The following is a 19,130-nucleotide window of genomic DNA, read 5'->3' on the forward strand; positions in this document are numbered from 1 at the left end:
TCCATTACAGTAAATGGAGAAAACAGCTTCCAGTTATGACCATTACGTAGAATTTCGATATAAAACCTGCCCAACTTTTGTAAGGAAGCTGTAAGGAATGAACCTGCCAAATTTCAGCCTTCCACCCACACGGGAAGTTGGAGAATTAGTGATGAGTCAGTGAGTGAGTGAGTGAGTGAGTGAGTGAGTGAGTGAGTGAGTGAGTGAGTGAGTGAGTGCTTTGCCTTTTATTAGTATAGATATACACACATACATATATATACATATACATATATACACATACTGTATATATACACACACACATATATACATACTGTATATACAACATATACATATCTACATATATACTGTATATACACATATATATACAAATCTACATATATATATCTACATATATATATTAGGTGGGACTCGATTAAAAATTAATCCAATTAATTAGAGGCTGTGTAAGAATTAATCTTGATTAATCGTATGTAATCGACACGTAAATTTGCCCCAAATCGCAAATGTTTTTTTTTATTTAAAACGGTTTTAGTGGGCTTACAGAATCAAATAATAGACATGGACATGAATATTGTAAACTGAAGCTGTTTTAATTTCTGAAAAAAAAGCTTTTAAACTGCATTTGAATTCAAAACAGAAACAAAAATATCATCCCTGGTTAAAATTGGGCAGACTTAAAAATAAAGTGGTAGTTTAAGTACTTTAAGTACATTTTCAGAATAGTATTGTCTTTAAATAATAATAACCAAAATTTCACCATAAAGTGCAGTTTTTCTTCTTAAAAAATAAGTCAGAAACATAAAAGGTAATTTGACCAGCTTACTCTTTAAACTCTAACATTAGCCAAAATTATTTTGTACATTAGGCTAAAACAGTGTGATCATTGAACATTTTGTAATTAGATGTATTTAGAATTACTAACGGTCACGGAAGTCCAATGATCCCCAGTAAGAGCCACAAAGTCCGCTTTCTGTAATGCATCTAATTTTGCTTGCTTTTCAGTGTGCACAAAACCATGCTTTTATCAAGGCTTCGCTGGTAGTCGAAATGATCAGTCGTAGGAACGCGCTTTATTCCGACTCTAACATTTTTGTAGCTGTGATGTGTGCATCAGTGTAATGGATGTACCAGGAAATCATGCATTGACAAAAGTTCCCGCTTGCTTGGAATTGAAAGTGTGATTAAATGCGCTATTTTTAACGCGCTATGGAGTACATGCATCGAAGCTTCTCAGCTGTGCTTGTGCTAAGAAAGGGAAAATTTTAAAAATAACGTAACATGATTCTGCTAACCTAATATTTTTCATACGCCCCAAACCAAGGAGATGCTAAGGTAAAATGAATCGGTAGCGCATACATAGTCAGTACATCCCTCTCGAATCGAACCTCAATGTCGGCGTTAGAGGCTTAAGACTCTACAATTAGCCACAGTGTGGCTTGTCTATGCTAAAGTATGTATTGTAGATCGGGTATATATATACATTTATATATATACCCGTATCGCAGTGGAGAAGTAGAAGTTATGAAAAGAAAAGGGAACATTTTAAAAATAACGTAACATGATTGTCAATATACAGTAATTGTTTTGTGAGTGTTATTGAATGTTGCTGTCATCAAGGATTTGATTATCATTATTTCTTTCAATCAGGCTTGTATTTGTAGGATGTGTTCAAGTTACATTCCGTGTTTGTCAATCGCTGTAAAGATAAGAGGTTTCATTCATCGATTAGTTCCTTACTGCATCAATAAACAGCTCGCCTTCCTTTTATCTGTGATGTGACAAACTGCATGCACGGGTTTTTTTTACACTGTCTTCTTTTAGCAGGACATTCACTTTTCCACCGTGTGCTTTGTTTCCGCAGTAGCTGCACTTATGAATATGATTGTATGTATAAGACGCCATATTTTTTGCTGCCTTCTCAATTGTGTAATTCGGTTTTGTTCAGCACTCTTTGGAACTGTTGCTTTTGTCTGTGCACTGCGCCAGTTCACGGAGCCGCTTGGTGTTCTTGCATCGAAGGTTCCCAGCTGTACTGGTGCCATCTCGTAATGTCAGCTAAGACCCGCACTTAAAAGTTTCTCTCGCAGTTTCAATGAGTTTGTGCCAAACACCACCCTGACCATCTCATCTTCCTCTGCATAAGCACAGTCCTTCACACGTGAATATTTACCGGCAGTGTTTGTATTGGATTGCCGCTGATGGACGGCCTTATATGGGCAGGCACTAAATTACAAACGCTAGTGGCAGCCTGTCTATGAACTTAATTTAATATAAACTTACGGTTCACGCTGCTTTGTTTCCGCAGTAGCTGTACTTATGAATATGCTTGTATGCATCATTTGCTTCATAATGTTTTTCTGCCTTCTCAATTGTGAAATGACGTTTTGTGCTCATCGCTGGAGTTCTTCCTTGTTCTCTACGTACTTACGTAGGAGGCGTGATGATGTCACAAGAAACTCCGCCCCCGCGGCCATCTCCAACTCAAGACTCCATTACATTATATGGGGAAAAATAGCTTCCAGTTATGACCCTTATGCGTAGAATTTCGAAATGAAACCTGCCCAACTTTTGTAAGTAAGCTGTAAGGAATAAGCCTGCCAAATTTCAGCCTTCTACCTACACGGAAGTTGGAGAATTAGTGATGAGTCAGTGAGTGAGTGAGTGAGTGAGGGCTTTGCCTTTTATTAGTATAGATAGATATATAGATAGATATATATATATATATATATACACACAGTTAGGTCCATAAATATTTGGACAGAGACAACTTTTTTCTAATTTTGGTTCTGTACATTACCACAATGAATTTTAAATGAAACAACTCAGATGCATTTGAAGTGCAGACTTTTCAGCTTTAATTCAGTGGGTTGAACAAAAAGATTGCATAAAAATGTGAGGCAACTAATGCATTTTTTACCACAATTCCTTTATTTCAGGGGCTCAAAAGGAATTGGACAATTGACTCAAAGGCTATTTCATGGGCAGGTGTGGGCAAGTCTGTCGTTATGTCATTATCAATTAAGCAGATAAAAGGCCTGGAGTTGATTTGAAGTGTGGTGCTTGCATGTTATTTGCTTTTCTCTCTCTGTCTCTCTCTATTTCTCTCTGACATTCTCTGCTTCTGACACGCACTCCTTTGAAGAGAAAAATATATTTGCATTCTTTTAATTGTGAGACAGAACAGTCATCTCTGTCTTGTCATGAAGCACAGTTTAAACTTTTGAAAAAGAGACAAATGTTTGTTTGCAGTGTTTTAAAGTCCCTATCTCTACAACCTCCTGTGTTTCTGTGCAAATCTGTGAACCAAGCGTGACAATATAAAAATAACAATATAAAAGTATGGTTTTTACTTCACGGATTTTCACCTTTCGCGGGGGGTTGTGGAACGCAACCAGCGCGATCAAGGAGGGATCACTGTAGTGAGAAAAACAGAAAGCTGCCAATAACAAATGATCCTGTGGATAAAAATAACTTGTGGATCAGAGATTCAAACAGAATGGTGATAATTGTGTAACCAAGTAGACAGGTCACCAGGCAAATCACAACCACATACAATACTGGTGTGCAGAATGTTATCTCAAAACACACCATTTACAAGACTTAATTGGCTACAACAACAAGACCTTGTCAGATTCTGTTGTTATTTCCACAAAACAAAAAAGAATTTCTTCAATGAGAAGCTGCTGACCAACGAAATGTACGGTGAGATCTTTACTGTCATATGCATTACCAACCTACTCAAAGCACCATGATACCCCAGCATTGATGGACTAAAAGCCAGAAGTCCACGTGATCATCATCATCATCATCATCATCAAATCCTTCCGCGAAAACCATAAATACAAAGAGGACTGTTTCATTTATGTTAGGTAGATTGCCCAGAGGGGACTGGGCAGTCTCATGGCCTGGAATCCCTGCAGATTTTATTTTTTTTCTCCAGCCGTCTGGAGTTTTTTTTTCTGTCCCCTGGCCATTGGACCTTACTCTTATTCTGTGTTAATTAATGTTGACTTATTTTATTTTCTTACTATGTCTCTTATTTTTCTACTCTTCATTATGTAAAGCACTTTGAGCTACATTTTTTTAAAATGTATGAAAATGTGCTATATAAATAAATGTTGTTGTTGTTCTTCTTCTTCTTCTTTTTTTTAATTAGTAAAAATGATTACTTCTTAATGCTCTTAAAACTGGCTTGACTGAAATTTTACAAACGCTCTGCAAATAATGCAAAATGCAGCATCATGACAGTTGGGAAAGTCAAAAAGAACACCTATCACTCTTCTTTATAACAATATACTTTGGATTCTTATGAACTTTTGTAAATAATTTCAAGGTTCTTTTTATTAGTTCACTACTGAAACATCTGGACCTCTGGCCACATGCATTTTTCCATCTTTATTATTCTAGCATTCAGTATTCCGCACTTGATGGTCGACAAATTGCACTGTTTTTCTTCTTATTACTACTACTATGGTGTTCTTCATCATGTCATAGGCCTCTGCATTTTGCTTACCACTCAGCAGATGTCGTGGGCTTTCCTGTTCTTTATTTCCACAAGAAACCCATGAGCACAAATCAGTTTTGTAAAGCTAATGCTACCTCAAATTTTTTGAATTAGCCTAACGCATCCAGTGACATTTTGGATCAAGACCAATACCAAGGTAGCCCCAGTAGTTTGTAAGTAACCATGTGACAGACTGACTTTATACAGTGGTGTAAAAAACTATTTGCCCCCTTCCTGATTTCTTATTCTTTTGCATGTTTGTCACACAAAATGTTTCTGATCATCAAACACATTTAACCACCCGAGTTCAATTTCCGTAGCCACCCCCAGGCCTGATTACTGCCACAACTGTTTCAATCAAGAAATCACTTAAATAGGAGCTGCCTGACACAGAGAAGTAGACCAAAAGTACCTCAAAAGCTAGACATCATGCCAAGATCCGAAGAAATTCAGGAACAAATGAGAACAGAAGTAATTGAGATCTATCAGTCTGGTAAAGGTTATAAAGCCATTTCTAAAGCTTTGGGACTCCAGCGAACCACAGTGAGAGCCATTATCCACAAATGGCAAAAACATGGAACAGTGGTGAACCTTCCCAGGAGTGGCCGGGCAACCAAAATTACCCCAAGAGCGCAGAAACGACTCATCCGAGAGGTCACAAAAGACCCCAGGACAACGTCTAAAGAACTGCAGGCCTCACTTGCCTCAATTAAGGTCAGTTTTCATGACTCCACCATAAGAAAGAGACTGGGCAAAAATGGCCTGCATGGCAGATTTCCAAGACGCAAACCACTGTTAAGCAAAATAGAACATTAGGCCTCGTCTCAATTTTGCTAAGAAACATCTCAATGAAATAGTACACCACTGAAATTCACCGGAGTTACATTCCTAGAGCACCCGCGAATTGTGAAAAAACTCAAATTATGGATGTGGTAAACCCATATACTTTACAGTACTGTACTGATATGTCACTCGTAGTGCTAGAATGTAAAATACCAATGTTACCGTTATATGTACTGTAATTCATGCAAGCAAATTTTCATTGCCAGGTGCAGGGAGGCATCTTGGGTCTTTAACCCTTAAACTGCCACATACCTGGATGTCAAATACTTTTTTGCTGCACTTTTTAAGTAAATATCACAATTCATAAAGAAAAAGTGAAATTTTAATGGAACACATTTTTTTCATGCAAAGAGCATCACAATTACTGCAACATTGATCATTTTACACACAGCCAATGAACTGTAAAAACCAAGGTGCAACTGACGTCACTGATGAAATTCAGTAAATCACCGAGCCAACTGCGTTTGAAGTGGCAGCACACAAGCACACAGAGGTAAATGCTGATGATTGCAGGATAGTCTAGTGCAGCGGCTCAATCCCAGAGACAGTGAGGATGCAGTGCTGCTGGGGCCGGCAGCGGTCATGAGCTGGCTACTCAATGAATGTACGGCACTGACTGATCAGCTGCGGCGTGCTAGTAAATTGCATTGGGAACCGACTATAGCCGTTTGCAGTGTTCAATGAATGCACATCGCCGAATATACTCGGCTCCTACGTGCTGGCAAATGGCACTGAGAAACGACTTTGGCCGGTTGTGGTGGTTTAAGGGTTAAGAAGAACAAAATGGAAAACACAAGAGCACTCAGCTGGAGATGTGTCACAGAGCAGCAGTCAATCAGCAGCAAGGAGAAATGAATAAGCTCTAGTGTTCCGGTGCTGCTAAGATTCACACCGTCGAGAAGACAATGATTTATTTATTTTTATGGTGGAGATTCCAGGGATGCACCCAGCCTTGTCCCGACCCGCACACACTCACAAACAGAGACAAAAACAAAGCAAACTAATAACCAAACAACAAATAAAGAATGTAATGAAAACAAATGAAGACAACGATACCACCCCTGTTCCCCTTATGCCGATTATACATTAAATACATCAAAGCACACACAGTAAAGTCCATGAAAAATGGCAACGTATGAAATGTAATGATCAAAATAGATAGTCCAGAGATCCGCACATTGAATGGGAATGTAAAGATAGTCCTACTTGGTACTTCCTGAAATGAGCAAGACGGGTGGAAGGGTTCAGGAGCACTCCTTTCTTCGCAGGATGGCAATTAATCCACTTACAGTCCTCACATACACAGGCAGACAATCCAGACCCCAAACACGAAACGATCCAGGACAAAACAAATAAATACAGGTAACCCAACAGGCAGAGAGACAGGAACTTGAAACGCAAATTACAAAAACTTTTTTTTTCTTTTGGTCACCGGCCCCCTTTTTAAAAGCCACACTGACATCCTTTGAACCCAACAGCCCCTGCACCCCCAGCAGAAGACCAATCAGAGCCACTGCAGGGGCTGCTGGGAGTTGCAGTTTCAAATTCTATTAGAGTACAATGCTTTCGGATTGACTACTTTCACCATTCCAAGTCGCGTTTTCCTCTACGGTTGCTTCCTGTTGTCTTTACAGTGCAGTAATACCACGAAAAAAGCCATAAAAAATTGTGGAGGATATTTGCGGTTTCCACTAACAATTATTAGTTAGGTTCTAAAGAAAAATCCGCGAATAACTGAGGCTGTGAACCCTGAACCGCGTCTTTGTGGGGGTCTACTGTAATTTACATATGCAGTTGGGTTTCAAATACTTCTATAACCTCCTTAGCATTAGACCCAAGAGCTACTCGGGATACAAAAACAGTACTAAAAACGTTAGTCCAGAATGTCACTCAGGCAACTGTACAGATGGGTCTTGCATAAGCATTAGAACCAAGAATCACACAGGGTTGTAAAAGTGCTGTATGTGCTGCCATTCCTTGGAGAAATGATGTCTGAGTGCAGGTTTTCAAAACAATGAAGACTTTTATGAGAATACCCATCCAGCATCCAAACTGAGGAAAATAAGGGAGATACACCAGGCCACTGCAGCAAACATTCTATAGTGTTTACATTTCGGACCGTGATGTCAGCATAGATGAAAGTCAAGATTTGGCATAAAGTTTTACAAGCTTTGTGAATCCAAAACGGGATACATTTGGAATTTGGTTATGTACACAGGGAAATGGATCTGAAATACGATCAGTATGGCACTGCTATGTCATCGTGCTGACTCTGATAGATGCTCTGGTAGATCAAGGTTACTGTGTAACCATAGACAATTTTTATGCTTCGCCAGAGCTATTTAACATCTTGCTGCAAAGAAAGACTGATGCATATGGAACAGTGTGTACCAACAGTCATGGAATGCCTCAAGACTTCACTTTCTATCCCATTATGCAGAGGCAACAAACAAAATACTACAAAAAGGTATTTCATCATCTGGTGGAACAGTGCATTTGGAATGTATTCATCTTATACAAACAAAAAGCTGGTGAAACTGTATCTCACACAAACTTTACATGCCAGTTTGTAGAAGAAATCATTGCTGAAAATCCATCATCCACACTACTGCTAAAGAGCCGTGGTTGACCCAGAATACCACGGACCAATCCAGAGTGTATTATTGGTAGGCATTTATTGATTATATACCTGCAACAGAAAAAAAAAACAGAAACTCATACCTGTGCTGTTCAAAAACTGCTAAATCTGAAAAACGTTGGATTGTGTCTTTCACCATACTTTAAGATTTATACACAAAGGATTCATTTTGAGATTATATACTATTTTGGCATCATTATAAGTATTATTACTGTTATTATTTTTTTTATTATTGTTCAATTCATATTATTACTTTTATTCATCATTACTATTATTATTTGTATCATTATTATACTTTTGAGATTTACAAACCGGATTCCAAAAAAGTTGGGACACTAAACAAATTGTGAATAAAAACTGAATGCAATGATGTGGAGATGGCAAATGTCAATATTTTATTTGTAATAGAACGTAGATGACAGATCAAACGGTTAATCCGAGTAAATGTATCATTTTAAAGGAAAAATATGTTGATTCAAAATTTCACGGTGTCAACAAATCCCAAAAAAGTTGGGACAAGTAGCAATAAGAGGCTGGAAAAAGTAAATTTGAGCATAATGAAGAGCTGGAAGACCAATTAACACTAATTAGGTCAATTGGCAACATGATTGGGTATAAAAAGAGCTTCTCAGAGTGGCAGTGTCTCTCAGAAGCCAAGATGGGTAGAGAATCACCAATTCCCACAATGTTGCGCAGAAAGATAGTGGAGCAATATCAGAAAGGTGTTACCCGGCAAAAAATTGCAAAGACTTTGCATCTATCATCATCAACTGTGCATAACATCATCCAAAGATTCAGAGAATCTGGAACAATCTCTGTGCGTAAGGGTCAAGGCCGTAAAACCATACTGGATGCCCGTGATCTCCGGGCCCTTAAACGACACTGCACCACAAACAGGAATGCTACTGTAAAGGAAATCACAGAATGGGCTCAGGAATACTTCCAGAAACCATTGTCAGTGAACACAATCCACCGTGCCATCCGCTGTTGCCAGCTGAAACTCTACAGTGCAAAGAAGAAGCCATTTCTAAGCAAGATCCACAAGCTCAGGCATTGTCACTGGGCCAGGAATCATTTAAAATGGAGTGTGGCAAAATGGAAGACTGTTCTGTGGTCAGACGAGTCACGATTCAAAGTTCTTTTTGGAAATCTGGGACACCATGTCATCCGGACCAAAGAGGACAAGGACAATCTAAGTTGTTATCAACGTTCAGTTCAGAAGCCTGCATCTCTGATGGTATGGGGTTGCATAAGTGCGTGTGGCATGGGCAGCTTGCATGTCTGGAAAGGCACCATCAATGCAGAAAAATATATTCAGGTTCTAGAACAACATATGCTCCCATCCAGACGTCATCTCTTTCAGAGAAGACCCTGCATTTTTCAACAGGATAATGCCAGACCACATTCTGCATCAATCACAACATCATGGCTGCATAGGAGAAGGATCCGGGTACTGAAATGGCCAGTCTGCAGTCCAGATCTTTCACCTATAGAGAACATTTGGCGATCATAAAGAGGAAGGTGCGACAAAGAAGGCCCAAGACGATCGAACAGTTAGAGGCCTGTATTAGACAAGAATGGGAGAGCATTCCTATTTCTAAACTTGAGAAACTGCTTGGAATGCAAAGTGTGATTAAATGCGTTATTTTTTAACACGTTATGGAGCACATGCATCGAAGCTTCTCAGCTGTGCTTGTGCTAAGAAAAGGAAACATTTTAAAAATAACGTAACACGATTGTCAATGTAACCTTTTGTAAGTAGTGTCTAGAGGATTCAGAGTGTGGAGAAACTCTAGAGACAGCGTGTGTATTAACTTGTGGATTTTTCTGTGAGTATTTGGTGGCAGCGTCACAAAGTTGCTTCCGCAAGACTGCGTTACCATCAATGTGAACTTAGTTACAAAGTGATCAAAACTCTCGTTTATGAACTGCGTCCTCTCATTAAACTTGTATCCCGCATTAGCCGTGGGCATGACAAACACCAGCGGCAGCCTGTCCATGAACTTAATTTAAATTTGAGGTTTACACCGTGCTTTGCTTCCGAAGTAGCTGCACTCATGAATATGGTTGTATATGTCACTTCTTATTGTTTCGCTGCCTTCTCAACTATATAATGCATGTTTTCTTCAGCGCTTTTTGAAGCTCTTCCTTGTTTTATACGTACTGCGTTGACAGTCAGTTCACGTGATTACGTGGGAGGCGTGATGATGTCACACGAAACTCCGCCCCCCCACGGCCATCAAGGTCAATTCCATTACAGTATATGGAGAAAAATAGCTTCCAGTTATAACCATTATGCGTAGAATTTCAAAATGAAACCTGCCCAACTTTTGTAAGGAAGCTGTAAGGAATGAGCCTGCCAAATTTCAGCCTTCCACCCATACGGGAAGTTGGAGAATTAGTGATGAGTCAGTGAGGGCTTTGACTTTTATTAGTACAGATATATATATATATTTATATATATATACATACATACATATATATATATATATATATATATATATATATATATATTAAATAACCAATATACAGTATATATACAGTATTATGTAAACCAACATATTTTCTTAAATCTTTCTGAAAATATCTTGTGAAAATATTTGTTTATTGTATATTCTGAAAATGAATCAGATTAATTGAATTAAATTGGGTGTAAGTAATACTCAAATAGATGACTGCATCAATACAGTTAAAAATTTAGAAGACAACATTCATTTTGGACGTCTGTATATTCTGTGCAATCTTAACATTAGTAATTATGAAAAGAAAAAATGTGTTTATGATGTATGATGGGCAACAAATTTGTCACAAATTTGCTTCTATTAAATGTGTCAGAAATCAGCTCCCACAACCACACAAAACCCACAGTGTACGTTAAAATGAATTTCCTAAACGTCTTGAACTTTCTTACCATCTGCACAAAGGTGTGAAGATTCTTGAACCACATGGCAAAAAAGGGGCAAATCTTTATCCAAATAGAAGATAGTCACATACATAGAACTTTATTTTAAGTTAAATTAATTGAATTCAGTTGTGTATATTCAAAAAGGGTATATCATGTTTTGAGCATTTAAAAAGTGTACATTTTGAGTAAGACCATCTTAAGATTGATGAGTAAAGACAACAATCCCTGAGGCCGATTGCACTTCTGTTAAAAGAAAATAATTTAATGGCTTTGTTCCAACCTTATAAAATTTTGTTAATGTGACATCTAAGAAAATGTCAATGTAACTAAAAAAAACATGTAAAATCAGCAAATATGATTATTTTAAGTTATACTAGCAAAATTAGATAAAAAAAGTGAACAATCCCATTTGTTCATTTTGGAGTGTGGCCATCAGTCAAATAACCTACCCATTATATTTTATTTATATATGTATTTACACATTTTGGAAATAAAGCACTCTCAGTTGCTAAAATGTATAAGTCAAATGTATATTTATAACCTAATATCTGTAGAAAACTGCCAGTTTTCTTTGGTATCATTTATTAAAAATTGGGAGAAGGGATGGAATGGGGTGGAGCATTTACAGCTTCACCTATGGTAGCACAAGTGTTGTGCTGGTCACGGAGCTGGCCTCTTTTTTTTTCCATTTAATGTTGATTTCAGTTCTATGACTGCTAGCATCTTTCCTAAGTCGCTGCAATGTCCAAGCAAAGAAAAGCTGATAAATTTCGACTGTGATGAGAAGTACCTGTGTATCTTGATTTTTAAAGAAAATGTGGTATTGATCCACTCTGGCTCAAGTCATGTATATAAAGTGCTATTTTTGGCCTTCAACAAAATTCTATTGATGACCCTGATTTATAGCATCTTGAATTAGAGACAGAGGTAGGACTGATCCTAAAATAGTTTGGGGCCTGAAGCAACTCGACCACTATACAGAATATATATTACATAAGGGAAACAACGTTATTAGTGCTGGTATGCTATCAGTACCGTATGATTTAATAAAATATTGGTGTCATTGATGCAAAATATAAGGTTATGTGGAAGAATCACAGAAGATTACTTCAAAATGTATTATATTTCTAACCATCACTTTGTTCAAAAGTATATATAATTGTTTTATTAAAATGAAAAAGATCAATCAAAATAATTATTTTTAAAAGAGTACTTACAGGCAAGAATTCTTTTTTCAAGTTGCATTCATTTTCAAGAAGCTCATAGATGTGCTTTGTAATAATCTAAGAAGAAAAAAACATGCCATAAGTAACTGATCATGTACATCTCATTAAAAATTGTAACATATTTTACATTACTTAAAAATATATTTTATGTCTTAGTTACCTTAGTTGTCTGCATTCATGTATTTGATTACATGAGCAGAGAAAATAGTGGAGAAATAGAAGTCTAATTTAATCAACTCTTAAAAAACCTATCTAGTACATATTTGACATGCTTGCTGAAACAGAAGTATCAACAAAAATCACTTTCAAGATAATATATAATAAATAAATAATATATATAAATAATGTATGTAGAGTAAGTATATACTATTTAATTTCTCAAATCATTAAGTTCAAGGACTTTAAATTCTAATTTTGCCAAAAAGACTAAACAGATAGTGAAAATTGTTGAAAATTAAAAAAAAGGCTTATATACATAAAAGGGTTTGGTGACAATTTCAGTAAACATGACAAATATACACTGTACAACATGCGCAATTATTTTTTATATATATTTTATTGATTTTACTTAAAAACAGAAAACATTCAAGACAAAATTAACAAATCAAAGCAAAATTCGACCCCCACCAAAGAGGAAGAGACAGAGAAGCCAGCAACCGAAGCTACTCTATAAAAGGAGCAAGAAAAGAAGGGCATCCTTTTCCCCAAAATGGAAGCTTATTCTAAAATATCATTAATTAGATCCTGCCATATGTGAAAACGTTTTGAACAGATCCTCTAAGTGAGAATTTGATTTTTTCCAATTTCAAATAGTATAAAACATCATTTACCAGCTGACTTAAGAGTGGTGGGGTGGGATTCTCTGAGTTGAGCAATATAAGTCTGTGTGCTATTAATGTAGTAAAGGAAATTACACTTGGTTTGTCCTTGTCCACTTTAAGGCCATCTGGGAGTATACCAAACACAACTTTTAATGGGTTAGGAGTGATCGTGACACCAGGGGCACAAAGCAAGGAATATAAAGAAGTACTACAATATTTTATTGCAGATGAGGGTTGTGGATATTCATCAATTTGTGTCAATGTCCAGAACTTTACAGCTTGTATATTTTCTGCCCCCTTCTGTTTCAGATCATTGTAGAGTTACCCTTTTGATGCATGGATATTTTGAATCTATACTAATAAAAGGCAAAGCCCTCACTGACTCATCACTAATTCTCCAACTTCCTGTGTAGGTAGAGGGCTGAAATTTGGCAAGCTTATTCCTTAAAGGTAAGCAGGTTTCATTTCGAAATTCTACACATAAAACGGTCATAACGGTCGAACACATCCGCCATGTTGAACTTTCTTATTTACGGCCCCATCTTCACGAAATTTGGTAGACGGCTTCCCTGCGCCAACCGAAACCGATGTACATACTTTTTTTGGTGGTATGACGCCACTGTCAGCCGCCATATTGAACTTTCCAATGTCACTAATTCTCCAACTTCCCGTGTAGGTAGAAGGCTGAAATTTGGCATGCTCATTCCTTACAGCTTACTTACAAAAGTTAAGCAGGTTTCATTTCGAAATTCTACGCGTAACGGTCATAACAGTCAACAATGTCCGCCATGTTGAACTTTCTTATTTACGGCCCCATCTTCACGAAATTTGGTAGACGGCTTCCCTGCGCCAACCGAAACCGATGTACATACTTATTTCGGTGGTATGACGCCACTGTCAGCCGCCATATTGAACTTTCCAATGTCACTAATTCTCCAACTTCCCGTGTAGGTAGAAGGCTGAAATTTGGCATGCTCATTCCTTACAGCTTACTTACAAAAGTTAAGCAGGTTTCATTTCGAAATTCTACGCGTAATGGTCATAACGGTCAACAATGTCCGCCATGTTGAACATTCTTATTTATGGCCCCATCTTCACGAAATCTGGTAGGCGGCTTCCCTGCACTAACCGAAACCAATGTACGTACTTATTTTGGTGGTATGATGCCACTGTCGGCCGCCATATTGAACTTTCCAACGGTCTTTGTTATTTATGGGCCCGTCTTCAAGAAATTTGGTACGCGGGTTCCCAACGCTAAATGAATCCTACTTACGTACATATATACGTCCATAGCCTGCAGCTAGGTCACCATGTGAGTCGGTGTTGGGTCCCCCATCCCAACGCCTCCCACGTTATTGGCTGCCTGCCTATATAAGGCCGTCCGTCGCTCCGGTCTCTACATTCCCTCCCTTGCTTCGCCACATGATTCACGTCTCCCTGCTGATAACTACAGCCTTTTTATTTAATCCACGGCTTCTCCGCTGTTTTATTGTTCGTTTATTGTGATTATAGTTATTGTGTAGGTATTTTAGACTTACTTTACATTGTTCAGGTACCCATTTTCTTTATCGTTCCAACCGTCATCCCCCATTAACATGTCTATCGAGGTGATCACCATCGATCAAAGAACTGTCACTTACCGAGTGGTCTCCATGCCCGGAGATGGCACCTACCTTTTCTATTCTCTGTGTTACATATTGCACAGCCATATCAGGCTCACTCTTGATATCTGGAGGAACATTGTGTATTACCGACTGATGACGGTACAGGAGATAATTACTGTACACAGGAGCAATAGAAGAGTGAAATGCTTAAGCCCTTCACCTATGGTTCTGTATGTGAGTTGATGGCTGCCGCTGAATTTTTCGGTTGTCGCTTTCAAGTGTACCAAAATGACCAAATATTTTACACCTTTCGACAACCGCCAATGCCTCTTAAACATCTTAGATTCACAGGTGACGATTTCAGTAGTGGACACTTTGATGTTTATGAATGTTTAAACTCTCAAAAGCTGGATGTGAAGTTATCGATGAAAACGGTTGTATGCTTACAACACTTGACAGACGCTGAATGTCTCTTCAACACAAGTCCTACAAATACTGTTGTAATTGAAACAAACCATGAAACTCAAACCGATAATGACAGCAGCAATCCAAGCTGTGAGATTTGAAACAAGATTACTGTTCACATGTCCAACTGTACGTTGCATGCTCAAGAGTAAGCTCAGCCCACAGCTTGGTCATATTACAACCGGAGGGCCGAACTCACAATGTGGTATACAAAGAGATCCTTAACAAATAATTATTGGTATATTTTCCCTCAGTTTAAAAAGGTTTAATTTTCTTCTTAATAAAAATTTTAAGGCAGTACTTAGCCGCTGCGAAGCGCTGGGTATTTTGCTAGTTCCAAATAAATGAAGTTATGGTGATGGACAGGTTGACAGACGAGATTAGACAGGAGTCCCCGTGGACTATGATGTTTGCTGATGACATTGTGATCTGTAGCGATAATAGGGAGTAGTGCTGGGCGGTATACCGGTTCATCCCAAAAACCGTTTTTTATTTTTGCTATGATATGGATTTTTCTTATACCGCAACACCGGTTTAAATTGCCTAAATGACGTTCGGAACGTGGCACAGCAGGAAAATGTTCAAGGGGGACCTTTTTCACTGCTACACCACTAAACAGGCATGCAACGGAGTACACGCGGTAGTATATGTATTGCGGGATTAACATGGACACAGAACATTCCGAAACCGAAGCTGTAGCTGATAATAAGGTTGAACATGATGACACAGAAGAACTTTTGCCGAAAAAAAAGATTCATGTCTGTTGCCTGGAGATACTTTGGTTTTAAAAGGTTGGATGTGGAACATTTTGTTCAAATATGTGAATACTGTTTCTATTCTACTGGATATTACTGAAAGCCAAGTTGTAATTGTTTTATTTTTTTCAATACAGTGTAATGTACCTGGGCACTGTGTAATAGTGTGATGACATGTTGACTTTATTCTTGCCGTTTATGTCAAGATTAAAGTCGAACATCGTAAACTAAACTTCATTGTAAAATGAATAATTTACTAGATTTTCTCAAACCCCGTCATAAGTTATATAGCACATTAAGCGCTTTGTGTTAACTGTTCCCCGAGCCATGTTAAATCGGTACATGCTTCTTAAACTGACTTCCTCTTGTACCGAGGAGACCCCGGCAGCGATCGCCACACAGAATACATTCACTTCATGATATTCCTGCTCCCTGAACATTCAGAATGCTAAGATAAATACTTGATATAATTTTCATGATGAAATGCATTAAAGCATGCGTTTAAACATGTATTTAAACATGTATTTAAACAGTACAGAGTAATGGGGATTGTGGAAGAGAGGTGAAAAACAGAGTGCAGGCAGGGTGGAATGGGTGGAGAAAAGTATCAGGAGTGATTTGTGACAGACGGATATCAGCAAGAGTGAAAGGGAAGGTCTACAGGACGGTAGTGAGACCAGCTATGTTATATGGGTTGGGGAAGGTGGCACTGAACAGAAAGCAGGAGACAGAGCTGGAGATAGCAGAGTTAAAGATGCTAAGATTTGCAATGCGTGTGACGAGGATGGATAGGATTAGAAATGAGTACATTAGAGGGTCGGCTCAAGTTGGATGGCTGGGAGACAAAGTTAGAGAGGCGAGATTGCATTGGTTTGGACATGTGCAGAGGAGAGATGCTGAGTATACTGGGACAAGGGTGTTAAGGATAGAGCTGCCAGAGAAGAGAAAAAGAGGAAAGCCTAAGAGAAGGTTTATAGATGTGGTGAGAGAGGACATGCAGGTGATGGGTGTAACAGATGCAGAGGACAGAAATATATGGAAGAAGATGATCCACTGTGGCGACCCCTAACGAGAGCAGCCAAAAGAAGAAGATCACTGAGTTTAATTAAAAAAAAAAAGATTTATAATGTAAATGGGGATGCATTGAAACTGGAAGAGCAGCTTGGGAAGGATGACCATCTTAACAATGTTGTTTCTCCCTAATAAAGTAAGGAGGAGGGTAGACTAACTAATAACTTGTTTAATTTTTCCAATGCGGATTGCAACATTTTTTTGAAAAAGAGCTTTATATTTACTTGGAATATTCACTGCTAGATATTTAAACTGATCTGCTAAGATAAATGGGAAGGTGTCCAGTCCGTTATTATGTGCTAGAGAATTCGATGGAAAGAGCACACTTTTATTCAAATTGATTACAAGTCCAGATATCTTTTGAAAATCTGCTAATGCTTTTAGAGATTGCTGGCACAGAATTCTGTGGGTCCGATATATACAGTACCATATCATCTGCATATAGTGATATTTTCTGTTCAAGTCCTTTTTATCTCTGATCTTTTTCAAAGTATACATCCAATGGTTCAATAGTGATTGCAAAGAGCAAAGGTGATAAGGGACATTTTTGTCAAGTACCACATTAAAGTCTGAAGGTATCTGAAACAATTTTGTTAATACTAACTGAGGCTTCTGGACTAGTTTAAAGTAGTTTGATCCATGCACATATACAGGTATCTGGGCCAAACCCAAGGTTGTGCAATGTGGTGAAAAGATAGCCCCATTCAAACATATCAAATGCTTTTTCTGCATCTAAAGATAATAAGATCTCCTGGGTGTTAGATATAATGGGCAAATATAATACAGTATTTTTTGGACCATAAGGCGCACTTAAAATCCTTTATTTTTATCAAAAATCGACAGCTCGTCTTATAATCCGGTGTGCCTTATGTATTAATTCCGGTTGTGCTTACTGACCTCGAACTGATTTTATGTGGTACACGGTGCTCAATAATCTGTCGAAATGTTTTAGTCAGGGGTCTCGCGGAGTAATACGTACTGTACTTCAACATAAAATTACGGTGTGTTTATCAGGACCCCAAAATGGCACCTGTTAAGAGACATGCCTACAAAGCGGATTTCAAACTCAAGGCTATCAGGCACGCAGTAGAACATGGGAATAGAGCAGCTGCGAGAGAATTCAACATTAATGAATTAATGGTGCGGAAGTGGAGGAAGCAAGAAGATGTCCTGCGCCAAGTAAAGAAGACCAAACAGAGTTTCCGAGGGAAAAAGCGAGATGGCCACAGTTAGAGGACAAACTTGAACAGTGGGTTATTGAACAGAGAACAGCAGGTAGAAGCGTCTCTACAGTCTCTATTCGACTCAAGGCAACAGCGGTAGCACGTTACATGAAGATCACTGACTTTCGAGGAGGTCCTTCTTGGTGCTTCCGTTTTATGAAAAGACGTAATCTCTCCATCCGCACAAGAACTACCATCTCGCAGCAACTGCCAAAGGATTATGAAGAAAAGCTGGCCATTTTCCACACTTACTGCAAGAACAAGATCACTGAAAAGAAGATCCGGCCAGAACACATTACCAACATGGACTAGTTCCCTTTCACCTTTGACATCCCCATGAAACGTACTGTTGAGAAAACAGGAACCAGTACGGTATCTATATGCACCACAGGGAACGAGAAGTCATCCTTCACTGTAGTTTTCGGTTGCCAGACTAATGGCCAGAAACTCCGGCCGGCGTCATCATCAAAGATAACCCAAAGGGCTGGATGGACGAGGAGAAGATGAGCGAGTGGCTGAGAGGAGTTTACGTCAGGAGACCGGTTGGCTTTTTTCACAGATCTCCATCTCTATTGATCTGCGACTCCATGCGTGCCCATCTCACCGATACTGTCAAAATCCAAGTGAAGCAAACTAATTCAGAGCTTGCCATCATTCCGGGTGGATTAACCAAAGAACTCCAACCGTTAGATATCAGTGTCAACAGGTCGTTCGAAGTTAAATTGCGAGCTGCGTGGAAGCATTGGATGACGGAAGGCGAACACACATTCACCAAGACAGGAAGGCAACGCCAGGCGAGTTACACCACTATCTGCCAATGGATCGTGAATGCCTGGGCTAAGGTATCAGTCTCAAGTATCGTCGGAGCTTTCACAAAGGGCGGAATCATCACTAAACAGCTAAGTAACAGCAATGAGACTGACTCGGATAGTGACGAGAGAGATCTGGGCATGCTTGATGCTGAAATCGTCCAACTTATTACCTCAGACACTGAGGATGAAGAATTTGATGGATTTGTGGAAGAGGAATGAACTGAAAAAGAGAGTGTATTGTTTTGTATTTTATGTTAGAA

At 38.5% G+C, this 19,130-nt stretch overlaps 1 protein-coding gene across 1 annotated transcript in view; it reads right to left on the reverse strand.

Moving 5' to 3' along the window:
- fam172a (family with sequence similarity 172 member A) overlaps positions 1 to 19,130 on the reverse strand; it is a 716,959-nt gene that overhangs the window by 551,604 nt on the left and 146,225 nt on the right. Inside the window, exon 5 of the mRNA XM_039759350.1 lies at positions 12,111 to 12,176. Within this exon, the coding sequence (XP_039615284.1) occupies positions 12,111 to 12,176 (66 nt within the window). The remainder of the gene's footprint in view (positions 1 to 12,110; positions 12,177 to 19,130) is intronic.

The sequence above is a fragment of the Polypterus senegalus genome, chromosome 7, assembly GCF_016835505.1.
Source record: "Polypterus senegalus isolate Bchr_013 chromosome 7, ASM1683550v1, whole genome shotgun sequence".
In the NCBI taxonomy this organism is placed as follows: Eukaryota; Metazoa; Chordata; class Cladistia; order Polypteriformes; family Polypteridae; genus Polypterus; species Polypterus senegalus.